Raw genomic sequence first — 13,736 nt, 5'->3', positions numbered from 1 at the left:
CCCTGCTCTTGGGGCTTGCAAAAAAAGAAACTAAAGCTAAGCCAAGGCTAATCTAATCAAAGTCTTCAAAAAGAGTACAAGACAAATGTGAAAAAAATTAAAGGTTTAACACCAACAATTAATGATTTTATAAAAATTAAAAGAAAATGCCCAACTAATCTGTGAAGCTATTACTAAGCAACATCACATGCTCATCTTATAATTCCCAAGTTTGAGCAGGAAAGACAAAATTAATGTTTTTCAAGCATTGGTCACTATTGTAGCATATTTATAGGTGATGTGAAACAATGGTTGAACTAAACATGTTATATTCAAGGTCATGTTGCTGCAACAAGTGACTATGTCTCATTTTCCATCAGATATTTCTCCAATTCCAAGGCATGTTTTGACTACACCTACAGCAGAGGACCCAAAAGATGACCTGGATGTGAGCGAGTATGTATGTAATGCCAGTGCTCGCAGTTCTGCTGCAGGCAGAACATCTTCTGTATCTGATACCTTCTCTGTATGCATTAGAGGCTAATGAAGCAGAGGCTACAGAAAAGGAAAGAACAGCTTATGTTGCAGGGAGAAATTACTGCGTACATGGTTAAAGTTTATGTGCTAAGGGCTTCGGGTGCTGCAAGTGCTAAAGGTGATCCAACAGGACAGTCTGATGGTGTGAATTCTTAAACTGAAGAGGGAGAAAAACAAAAACAATGCCAATGTTGATTCATTTGTTCAAGTGTCTGTGAATCATAAGAGGATCTTCAGGGTGTTTACTCGCAGCCTGCACTAATGAGGCACTCCGAACCCATGTCATATTTACTTACAGCAGGGAAGCCATCTTGTTTCAAATGATAGATGTCAGAATAGTGTTATTGATACTATGAAGAAATAAAATTAAACAACAACCTTATTGGTACAACAGCAATATTTAATCTTAGCCGAAAAGAAATGCAAATCTTCAAAGGTGATGCACTGCAGTATCATGCATTCATGAGGGCTTTTGAAAATAGTGAAGGCAAGACTGGCAGCCACAGCGACTACTTCCATTTCCTTCAGCAGTACACTAGGAGTCACCTTAGAGAACTTGTCAGCAGTTGCCAACATGTTGACCCCAAGAAAGGATATGTAAAAGCTAAGGCTTTATTACTACAGGCACATTTTGGTATTGAACAGACATTTTTGTTTTTATTGAAAGGGAGGCAAAGATTACTATGCTCTGGTGTTTGGGAATATATAAGATATACAATTTTGTTTTAAGGCTAAAGAACGCAGCTTTGCCACTCCTGTGGCCAGTGTGAGAAGTAAAGCTAAAACTGAACCTGGAACGAATGGAAGGGAAATGATCTCATCAGCCAAAAGGGTTTGTCTGTTCTGTGAGGGTGAACATAGTGGATTTGTGCCCTCTGCTGGGGGAAGAGGTTCAGTGAGAAGATTGCCTTCCTAAACAAAAATGATGTCTGCTTTGGTTCTTCCAGCAAGATGGCAGCACAACTAGTCTTCTATGGGATTCATGAAAGATGCTACTGTTCTAGTTGAATGTACTTCTAATGATTACAATTTCTTGCAAGACAATAACTTAGGTCACAAGACCACAAACACAGGAGCAGAACTAGGCCCTTTGGCCCATCGAGTCTGCTCTACCATCATGGCTGATCCAATTTTCTTCTCAGCCCCAACCTCTTGCCTTCTCTGCATATCCCTTCATGCCCTGACTAATCAAGAAACTATAAACCTCTGACTTAAATATACATAAAGACTTAGCCTCTTCAGCTGCCTGTGGCAAAGAATTCCACAGATTCACCACTCTCTGGCTAAAGAAATTCCTCATCTCCGTTCTAAAAGGACACCCCTCAATTCTGAGGCTGCGCAATACTTAAAAGTACCGCAGGCCTACACTATCAGCGAGTTACTTGCTGGCAGATTTAATGAAGCAGCTGAGCAATGTGCTACTGCCTGAGTCGATGGACACTTACAGTTAAATAGTGAGTGGCTGTCGTGGTCGCTTTTCTTGTGATTGTAAGACCCCTTCAGACATGGTTAATCTGGTACAGCGCAAATCTGATTCACTGATTTATTGGATAACAACAGGGGCAGAAGGTGGGGGAACTTCCTGGCCTTGGTCGTAGCGAGTACTAAGCCTGAAGCCACGGTGTCATCTTTTTGCAGCCGCCGGAGTGAGGAGACAAAGCTGTTGTGCTTCACCAATGCAGTGTGGTGCAGTATCCAGAACAGAGACGACACTGCCCTCCAAGGGTTTCACTTGGCAGAAAAGCTCTTGTGGTCGACTGCAGATTTTTTGGCGGTACTTAATGGACTCAGGCCTCAAGCTGCAGAGTCACTTGCTTTTCAGCTACCAGGGAAGCAGCATCCAAGCTGTCACGCTCTACAGCGCAGCTATGGTTGACTGAAGATTTCAATTGGACTGAGGGGTCTGGACTATATACTCATATAGATTTGCCTGGTTGTGTTTCTACTAATATTCTATGTGTCGATATATGCAACAACTGGGCCTCTAAGCCATAGCATCGCCTAGCAGGCATCAGGGCTGGTCAAGAGAGGATCTTGGTGACCTGGACTCTATACATGCACATTCCACATTGCTGTATTTTTACTAATATTCTATGTGCATGTATATGTGAGGACTCTACTTCTAAGCTGTGGTGTCACCTAGCGGGCACAGGGCAGGTCAACATTTGATATTGCTGGATGGGGTGGGGGGGGGGGTCTGGAATACATGCATATTCTGTGTTGCTGTATTTTACTGATAATCTATATGGACTTGTTGACTTGTATGTGCGAGGACTGGGCATCAAGCCAGTATCACAGGGCATCGGGACTCTCATTCTGTGAATGTGCTTTAGTATCTTGACCCTGTACTAACAGTGTCTTGTTCGGCTGTATTCTTGTATGGTTGAATGACAATTAAACTCAAATTGAATTGTGTACAGGACACATGAGCAAGGATTGCAGGAAGCATCGTTCATACAAGGTATGCAGTGGTAAGTATCCCAACATACTTCATATTTAGTAACAAAAAGGGGGCAGAATCAAAACAAGCAGTGAAAGAATCAGACTCAGCAGTGAGTAGTGCCCTGGTAATTTAAGTACTGCACATGATCAAGGTTGTAAATCTCCCATAGTTCCAGTACAAATGAAGTCTAAGGAGGCCAACAAGACAGTGGTTACTTATGCTTTCCTAGGTCAATCTCAGCAGTGTTCTGGGCAATGGGCCTCATGAACAAGCTCAACCTCACAGGAAAAGGGACATGCACTGTCTTATGCACCATGGATCAAGAGAAGATCGTGATTAGCTACATTGTTTCAGAATTGGAAGTGGCTGGCGCAAATGGTGAAAACTATTTGAACTACACAACACATATATGCAGGAAAGTATGCCTGTACACAAAGGGAACATTCCACAACAGAGGAATCTCCAGGGACAGTCTCACCTGAAACATCTTCATTTGCCATCGACTGATTCAGAAGTTGAGCTGCTGACAGAGACAAATGTGCTTAAAGCACTGGAGCGGTTGCAGGGCTCATGATGAACCTTATGCAATTAGAACACAGCACTGTGAATGGACAATGGTGATGGAAGAGTCTGCACAGCCAGAGCTGACAGTTAAAAGGATCTCAATTTTCAACTTGGAAGAGCTTTGGCAGTGGCGGTTCAAGGCAGACCTGCCTTAATGCCGTCAGGATGAACAAGTTCATGGAACTGGTTACAAATTCTGCAAACCTGGTGGATGGCCACTACCAGATTAGTCTGCCTTTGAGAAAGAAAGATTCTACATTGATGCCCAATAATAGGAAGATTGCAGAACACCATGCTGTATATCCAAGGAAGAGGATCAAGAATTTGTTATTTCACATTGACTACACAGCTTTCATGAAGGATGTCATTTCCACAAGTTTGCTGGCATTTTTTCAGCAGGAAGATCTGGAGCACAGTGATGGGCAAGTCTGGTATATTCTACATCATATATCCATCACCCCAGAAAAGCTAAACTATTGTGTTTGACTGTGGAGACACTTTTCAGGGAACATCACTTAATGCTCAGCTTTTACAGGGACCAGGCCTTACTAGCTCACTGTCTGAAATCAAAAGCAGAATCCGAAAAGAGCCAGTGGTGATCGTAGTAGATATTGAATAAATGTTTCATCAGGTTGAAGTACCAGTGGAAGATGCAGATCTGCTGAAGTTTCTCTGGTGGACTGATGGTGACCTCAGCCAAGATATGATGGACTTTAGAATGGTGGTACATGTCTTTGGAGTAACTTCGTCACTAAGCTGTGCCAACTTTGCCCTTAGGAAATGCACAAAAGACAATGAAGAACTATACAGCTGCAAGATAAGGTTTTGCAATGCTTCTATATTGATGACTGTCTTGCATCCATGTTCTGAGGAAGAAGCGGTGTCTCTCTATCATGACCTTGTATCCATTTGTGCGAAAGGTGACTTTCAACTCAAAATGGATAAGCAACAGTATGCTAGCTGTGACACTAGAAGGCATCCTCTTTAGATAGAGATTCTTTGTTAATGCACTTCGATGCTTTATAGCAAAACGAGGACAGATTTGTGAACTGCACTCTGATTAATGTGACAAACTTTGTTGGAACTGAGCAAGAGTTGTGAAAAGCCATTGAGAAGTGATGTCCTTCTTCAAGAAGGAATTAAGTGGATTTTTGAACAACCCCTACCACCCCCCCCCGCCAGCTGGTTCATATCATCAAGGAACATGGGAGAAGTTGATTAGGTTTGTGTGAAAGGTCCTCAATTCCACCATGAAGGCACAGAATTCTTTGTGAAATAGCAGCTATTATCAATGGTTATCCAATAACTAAAGCAAACTCCAATCCCAATGACTTGAAAGCAATAACACCCAACCATCTTGCGTCTGAAGACCTCACCATCCTTACCACCAGGAGAGCTCTAAAAGGAAGACATTTACACTCATTATAGATGGCAATAGGTCCAATACATGTGAAATTTGGTCTGGAAATACAGGAGTATTAACTACAGTTACAGGAATGTCAGAAATGGTCAGGTATAAACACAATTTCCTCCCAAGAGACATTGTGCCTACAGTTGATGACACAGCACCTCAAAACTTGTAGATCATGGGAAAGAGTCATTCAAGGCAGAAGAGGATTTGCATGACAGGTGTGCATCAAGACCAACAGTCTGGACAGGCCGATAACCAAGACCCGTCTTCTACAAGAGGCAGAGATATGAGGAACTACAGCTCTTTAACCTTTGTGACTGACTTGACAGAGTGGCGGTAAAGATCACTCTGTACTGGGCTAACAGCAATTCATCTCCGGGCTGGATGACTGTTACTTGACTGAAAGAAGAAAGACGGAGAACATTTGTATATATTTAAAATGTCTGACTTGGAATTTTTCATGTTTCCTATTTTAGTAGTATGCAGTTGTAATTATTATAGTGTAATAATTAAGGAACTGGTATGTAGGAAGCATGTGTCTATTTTCTGTCACGTGGGTTGGGGCGTGGTAAAAGTGAGTCTAGTTATATATTCCCATTTCAATAGCTGTTTAGTCTAGTGGAGAGTGAGCCATGGGGAATGATATTTTGACGTTGATCATTAATTAGAATGCTATTAGTATGCTTAAATACATATAGAACTCTAGTATTGCTGGTTATGCTAATTTAGTCCAACTGTTTAGTTACGTTAGTTGGAATGCTATTAGTATGCCTAATATGGATGGAACACCAATTTAGTTTGACCGCTCAGTTACACTAATTGAGACATTATTGGAACGTTAATTAGATAGCTAACTTTGCTTAGGTACATTGGTTCAACCACTAACCTTGTTACTTTGCTAATTTGAAAATTACATTGCTAATTTAGTTTCATTAGTTTTTCTATCTGTACAAGATCATTTGGCTTTGCTGGTTTCATAACAAGTTACCTTTTTCAACTTTGGAACTTCGTTACTTCGAAGCCCATCAGAGTACAGATCTCCTGGCTTAGTCTCTCAACAGTTTCGATTTGTTTTGAAGTAACTGCTTCAGAAACAATGACTGAAATCCCATCTTTGCTATCTAATTTTGTAAATGGAGTTAAAAAAATTAAATGCATTACAAATAATTGGTGGGCCAGATGTCTGCCCTTGACACCTTCACTCCAATATAAAAGTTAGCAGCAACCACTTGCTGTCAATACTAAGTATATGGCACTCGATTACTCACAGGTCACAGCTGGGGGCTTCCATCTCAATAATGTGCAATCAGAAAAATTGAGCACTGCAATGTTGTTCTGCAGATCAGACATAGTGGTTGTATTTCTCACTATGGGGATGGAACCTGGTACATTTTCCGGTTCACATTAGCGTGGGTGACGCAAGCGGTTGAGCAAGCCACTCTGGTGCAGAGTATTGCCACCAATGCCACACCCACAAATTAAATAAAAGTCAAGAGAAAACATTAGAAATGCAGTATTGTTACAGCAAACACCCAACAAGCACAACAGCAAAGTGAGATACATTTAAGAGGGAATCAAAAAAAACTTACCTGGTAACTGAAGCAGATAATGATAAGGCTCTAGTAAAATCTGTTCTGAAGATACTTTACTCTCCATTGCTCTCAATTATAGGCAAGGATGTTTATCTGCAACACATCATGTAGACAAAACATTATGATGGTATAGGACACGACCACAAACTTATTCAGAAAATTTGTCAGTTTCAGTTACATGACACAACTTGGCTGCAAAGTACCATTAAGATTTAGAATGGCATGACATCCCTTCAGAAAAATGCAGTTTATTAAATACAGGTGTCCCCTGCTTTTCGAACGTTCGCTTTACGAAACCTCACTGTTCCAAAAAAAAAGGCAGCACATGAAAAAAGCAGCATGCGCCCCAAGCAGCCGCTCCTCCCCCGAAGCTGCATTCTAGTACCTGTGGTTGGGGACTGCTGGCTTAAATGGTACTGGAAAGAGTGTTTCTGCCGAGAGTACTTGTGTGAGATTTTCGCTACAGAGAACAGTGCGGCAATGATTGTAGAGAAGTATTTCTACTTTATATAGGCTGTGTACTTATCATATCATTCCTGCTTTTACTATATGTTACTGTTATTTTAGGTTTTGTGTTATTTGGCATGATTTGGTAGGTTATTTTTGGGTCTGCAAACACTCACAAATTTTTCCCATATAAATAAATGGTAATTGCTTCTTCGCTTTACGATATTCCAGCTTACAAACTGTTTCACAGGAATGCTCTACCTTCGGATGGCGGGGGATACCTGTATATTTTACTGGTATTAAATAAAACATTCCTCCCACCCCTACACATTGATGAATAATAAAACTAGAATAATAAAGGGCAATTTTTTTGTATACAACTAAAACAGAGGAAATTGTGCAATTTGTGATTGAAGTATTTGAACATGTACCAATTTTATTTATTTAGAGATAGAACGTGGAACAGGTTCTTCCAGCTCAACGAGCCACACTGCCCAGCAATCCATTTAAACCTAAGCCAATTGCAGGGCAATTTACAATGACCAATTAACCAACTAACCCATACATTTTTGGAATGTAGGAAGAAGTCAGAGCACCCGGAGAAAACCCATGCAGTCACAGGGAGAATGTACAAACTCCTTACAACAGAATTGAATTCTGAACTCAGTTGTAAGAGCATCTCGCTAACTGCTACGCTACCATGGTGCTAATAACAATATTGATTTTGATGACTTACATAGAATGTTGTGTAGACCTTTTAACCTACTAAGATCAGTCTAACCCTCCATGCTCTATTTTTCCATCAACCATGCGACTGAGTCTCTTAAATGTCCCCAAACTATCTGCTTCTACCACCACCCTTGCAGTGTTTCACACACTGACCACTGAGGGGAAAAAAGATTACCACTGACATCCACCCCTACACTTTCCTCCAATGACCTTAAAATTATCTTGCAGGGGAAAAAAAAGTGTCCAGCTAGCCGATTGATCTATGCCTCCTATCTTGTACACATCTATCAAGTCATCTTTTATCCACCTTGGCTCCAAAGGAAAACGCCCTAGCTCGCTCAACCTGCCTTCATAAGACATGCGTTCTAATCCAAACAGCATTCTGGTAAAACTCCTCTGCACTCTCTAAAGCTTCAACATTATTCCTATAAGGAGGTTTTCAGAACTGAACACAATATTCTGCTGTGGTCTAACCAGGATTTATAGAGCTGTAACATTACCTCACAGCTTGAGCTTGATCCTCCTAATGAAGGCCTGCCTACCCACCCTATCAAATTGCCCAGCAACTTTGAGGGACCTATGGCTGAGTACCCCAAGATGTCTGCTCCTCCACACTGCTAAGAATCATGCAATGAACCCTTCACACCCTGCGGGAACCCTGTATTCTGCTTTCAAATTTGACTTCCAAAGTGAATCCCTTCACAGTTCTCTGGGTTGAAGTCCATCTGGCACTGCTCAACACAGCTCTACATCCTGTCATTACAACTGACAAAAATTTTCTACACTATCCACCACTTCAACCTTTGTGTCAGCTGCAAAGCTTAGTAACCCACTCTTCAACTTATCACAAAGAGCGGATCCCTGTGGAACACCAACAGTCACTGACCTCCAGACAGAATATGCTCCATCTACAATCATCCTCTGCCTTCTATGGGCAAGCCAATTCTGAATCTGCACAGCCACGTTTTTGTGAACAAAACCAGTCCTGCCAATGAATCACTATTTAATTACATCATTTCAACTTCTAGCTCTTCAGTCTACGCTAGTCTAACCAAACTGAATGCAAGCTTCAGGATTAGTGTTCATTTTCTACTACGATTCAATGTAACCCATTGTTTACACCAGTTTCATCCATTTCTTTCTATTCATATTGCTTACCTTGGAAAATATTCTTAAGTACACAAGAATGCTATTGCATTTCATTCAGCACTGGCAATCTATTTCAAACAGCGCTTGTTCTTGCAGAAACATGGCTCCAGGACAACATCCCATGCACCATCAATCTACAGGCCATGACACTCAGATTTGCCTATTTTTTTTTTGTTTTTCTATTATAATTACACGTGCTACACGTACCTTGTGCTGTGTGTGACTGTTGGTACTGTTTTGCACCTTGGCCCCTTTTGGCTGTATTCATGTGAGTGGTTGAATGACAATTAAACTTGCCATTATTTGTTATCCACCTGTGAGCAGTAGCTCCTGGCTTGTCATATGATGTTGATCTTAGATGTGATCACAATCCTCCCTTTGTTATTGTTTTGAAGTCATTGCCAAGCTGTGAGGCAGTCCAGGTTTGTTCCACCAATTATGTTAATCCTGGTTCCAAACAGGAAATGGATTGCAACAACACTTTAAAATAGGACATTTCTGGACACCAAGTGATGAAACCATGCTTGAAAACAAATCACGTCTTTTAGCTTGCTGACTGCAGTTCTAACAGGAGTTTCCACACACCACCCATCCTTCCTCTACCTGCAGAGAAATTGCAACCTCTAAATAAACAAATAAATATATATATATTATTATTTTTTTTAAAAACAGCATTTCAATGAACTTATTCAATACATAAAATGCTGGAGGAGCGGAGCTCAGCAGGTCAGGTGGCATTTACAGAAGAGTACAGTCGATGTTGCGGGCTGAAACCTTCATCAGGACTGCAGAAAGAAAGCTAACGAGTCAGACTAAGAAGATGGGGGGGGGAGAAGAAGAGGAGGAAGAAACACAAGGTGATAGGTGAAACGGGGAAGAGGAGTGGGGGCAGGGATGAAGTAAAGAGCCAGAAGTTCATTGGTGAAAAAGAGATACAGGGCTGGAGAAGGGGGAATCTGATAGGAGAGGACAGAAGACCATGGAAAAAAGGGGGAGGAGCACCAGATGATGGACAGGTAGGGAGAGGGTGAGGGGGAAAAGGGAATGGGGAATGGTGGGGGAGGGGGATTACCAATAATTCAAGAAATCAATGTTCATGCCATCAGATTGGAAGCTACCCAATTGGAATACAAGGTGTTGCTCCTCCAACCTGAGCGTGTCGCCATTGCTACAGTAGAGGCTGCCATGGACTGCATGGAAAGTGTAATTAAGATGGATGGCCACGGGGAGATCCTGCTATTTTTGGCAGATGGAGCGTAGGTGTTTGGTGAAGCGGTCTCCCAATCTACGCCAGGTCTCACCAATATACAGGAGGCCACACGAGGAGCACCGAATACAGTAGATGACTCCAGCTTCATAGATAAAGTGTCACCTCACCTGGAAGAACTGTTTTGGGCCCTGAATGGTAGTGAAGGAGGTGGTGTAGGGGCAGGAGTAACACTTGTTCTGCAGGAGGGACAACAGTGATACCAGTGCAGTCTTGGAACACACTGTTCCTCATAACCGACAAAAAGGCAGGCATAAGCTGTGACCCACGCAAAGGAAGTGGGAGGAGCTGAAGAAATTAAGAGCAAGGGCAAGTTCTGCCAGATGGAGGAGAGTGGTGGAGGGGAACTGGTTGGATCTGGTGTCCAGAAAGAAATCGAGAGCTTTGAGGCCTTCCTGGTGGGTGATGGAGATGAATGGGGACTGGACATCCATATTGGGGCCAGGAAACTTGAAATCAGGGAATTTTCCTTCACCCCTCCCAGTTTCACCTACAACTTTGTTTCTCTCTCCCCATCCCCACACCTTCTTATTCTCACTCCATCTTTTTTTCCTTTCAGTCCTGATGAATGGTCTTGGCCCAAATCGCAGATTTTACTCTTTTCCATAGATGCTGCCTGGCCTGCTGAGTTGCTTGGATTCCAACATCTGCAGCTCTTTTCTTGTTTGTCAATGAATTTATTCTTGTTTGTTTTCCCCTTTGCATCCAATTTATTCTGTTCAGCCATTAGAGGCTTTAATGCAACTTCTATGCACTCTGTAAAAGTCTATATAAACAATCTGCACAGTTATGTGCATCAGCAAGCATTAATAAACTTGTTCACACATCTGATAAACAGTAGTGCTGATTTCCCCAACACCTAACCACTACTACTGAAAATAAATTCTACAGACTAGCTGGTTGAGTGATGTAACAATCTTCCATACAATGATAACAAAACCAAAACTGATTTTGGACTTTAGGAAGGTGAAGCCAGGCAAACACAACAGCAGAAGACAGAGGAGCAGAATAGGCTATTCAGCTCTGCCATGCACCTATGGTCATTGAAAGGTCTGCAGGGAAAAAGTGAGCACTTCAAATTCCCAGCTGCCAACATTTCAGAGGATCATTTTGGATCCAGCACAAAGTAACAATCATGAAAGCACACCAGAATGACAAACTTCTGCAGAAGTACAGTGCAACACATTCTGACTGGTATGGAGGCCTGGTATGGAAACTCCAAAGCACAGGAATACAAAAAACTATACAAGGGTAGTGAACTTGGGCCAGTTCCATCATGGGCATAGCTCTCCTCGCTGAAGACAACTACAGGAAGATCACCAAAATCAAGGACCCCTCCCTCCAAAAATTCTGGGCCTTGCCATTGATGCTGCCATTAGGCAGGAGGTACAGGGAGCTGAGGACCCACACTTTAAGGTTCAACGACACCTTTGTTTATTATTCTGCGATCAGGTTCTTCAACAGTCCTAAAAAACCATTGACACCTCAGATTTTTCTCTTAACTTGCACTGTCATATTTATTTTTTTCATGCATGTATGATTTATGTTAATTACGTTTTTAAATTTTTGTTATCTTTAGCATACTGCACAAGGAAAGCTTGCTTCCTCATGGCACTGAAACATAAATTTGGAACCAATATTAAACTGGTAAAAACGCACCTTTCACCAAGACATTATAAATTGCTTTATGATTAAACTATTTGAAGTGAGGTAGTTTTCAAATTTCATAATTCTATAGAAAGCAATTTATGATGTTATATGATGTACCAAGTTGTAATAACTTGTACAAAGCTTTTCTCTGATCCCTCAAATTATTCATTAGCAAAATCAAAAACTACCTTCTCTACCTTTTGTCCATTTCATTCCAGCATTAAAAACTTCAAGGTAAATTTATTGAAAAAGTATTGCTATATACAACCTTGAGATTAATTTTCTTGCAGGCACCCACAGGAAAATAAAATACAACAGATCCATGAAAAAGCAGTCGCTGAGTTCAGGCTTTCATATTCCTTCCCATACCCCATCCTTAATTCAAAGTCCCACACCTCCATCTCCCAACTCAGAAAAATCAAAAAGCAGACTTGCTTCTAGTGAAACTCCCTCATGAAGAAAGTCCTCTCACTGGTATACAATTCCCTGCAGCACCAGAAGCAGATATTCAGATATTCATGTCCAGTGTGTAAGCAGGTGCACATTACTTTCAAAACTGTTGACTGGTATGCACTGCGTGGAGTGTGGGTCTGCAATATTTGTAAAGTGAACCAATATGCAGGCAGAACATCAGAATAATATCTCCCTTTAAATTTGTTACAGATGCTGTACAAATGCTCAGGTGCTTAAAATGGCTTTTGAGGATACTGAAGTGATGGCGAAGCAGAAAAATTGAGGGCCATTTTAGAGCTGAAAAAGTGCATCTCAATATATAGCAATCAACGGTGGGTAAAACACAAGAGTGGATGGGAGGAAATAGACACCCAGTCCCTTAAGCCAGCGGTCCCCAACCACGATACGAGTCAGCTGCACCTTTCCTCATTCCCTGTCACGCACTGTTGAACTTGAACATAGGGTTGCCAACTGTCTCATATTTGCCAGGACATCCGGTATATTGGGCTAAATCGGTTTGTCCCATACGGGTTCGCCCATGTCCCGTATTTCCCCCGCTAAGGTAGAGCGTTCCTATGAAACCTTTCATGCCGAAATGGCATAAAGCGAAGAAGCAATTACCATTAATTTATATGGGAAAAATTTTTTGAGCATTCCCAGATCCAAAAAATAACCTAACAAATCATGCCAAATAACAAATAAAAACGAAAATAAATAACACTAACAAATAGTAAAAGCAGGAATGATATGATAAATACACAACCTATATAAAGTAGAAATAATGAATGTACAGTATAGTCCGGAAGATGAAGGCAAAACCCATTTGTAGGATCAGCACGTATGCGCATGCGCACGGCTTCATGGTCATGGTAGTCTTTCCTGGGGTAAAGTGTCCCAGGATTTGACTGCTACTTTTGTCCCTTATTTGGAAGTGAGAAAGTTGGCAACCCTAACTGTAAAAGACATGTTGAGGTGAGTTTAACCCTACTCCAGCAAACCCCCCCCCCCAGTCAGCTGATCTGCAAGAATACTGTCAATATTAAATCGATCCGCGGTGCAAAAGAGGTTGGGGACCCCACCTTGCGCTAAGATTCAAAAGCATTGCCGAATTGCCTCAGACCTCAACTCCGTGCCATTCCATTCCAGTTTCTCTTATCAACTTTAAATATTTCCAATAAATAAGCCTTCACAACCCTCCAAGGTAGAAAATTCCAGAGATTCAACACTCGTTGCAAGCTCTCAGTTTTAAATGATAATTCCCTTATTATGTTCCCTCATTTGATTCTTCCACAAATGTAAATCTCAGTATCTACCTAGTTAGGACCACGTTTCAAAAAGATCACACCTCATTCTCCTAAACTCAAAAGATAGGAAACCACACGACAACAGTGTAAAGGACATAGCTGAGTGATAAGGAAGAGAAGCTTGAAAGGCTTATGTACCAAGGAATGACAAAGCAACAGAAAACAGTCCAGCTCCATCCCTCCCCCTCCTGTCTTCTCCTATCATTTCAAA

At 41.5% G+C, this 13,736-nt stretch overlaps 1 protein-coding gene across 5 annotated transcripts in view; it reads right to left on the bottom strand.

Moving 5' to 3' along the window:
- Positions 1 to 13,736, bottom strand: part of ggps1 (geranylgeranyl diphosphate synthase 1) — a 95,906-nt gene that overhangs the window by 49,383 nt on the left and 32,787 nt on the right. For 2 of the 5 annotated variants that reach the window (XM_072251039.1, XM_072251037.1), the window contains one exon: positions 6,524 to 6,619. In XM_072251039.1, coding sequence (XP_072107140.1) covers positions 6,524 to 6,590 — 67 coding nt within the window. In that variant the 5' untranslated portion in view covers positions 6,591 to 6,619. Of the gene's footprint in view, positions 1 to 6,523; positions 6,620 to 9,058; positions 9,299 to 13,736 lie in introns of those variants that run through there. The other 3 variants (XM_072251038.1, XM_072251041.1, XM_072251043.1) reach the window with 3 other exon arrangements.

This window comes from Mobula birostris, chromosome 2 (genome assembly GCF_030028105.1).
Source record: "Mobula birostris isolate sMobBir1 chromosome 2, sMobBir1.hap1, whole genome shotgun sequence".
Lineage (NCBI taxonomy): Eukaryota > Metazoa > Chordata > Chondrichthyes > Myliobatiformes > Myliobatidae > Mobula > Mobula birostris.
The sequence above is the reverse complement of the archived record's forward strand: the minus strand, read 5'-3'. Positions and strand labels throughout refer to the sequence as shown.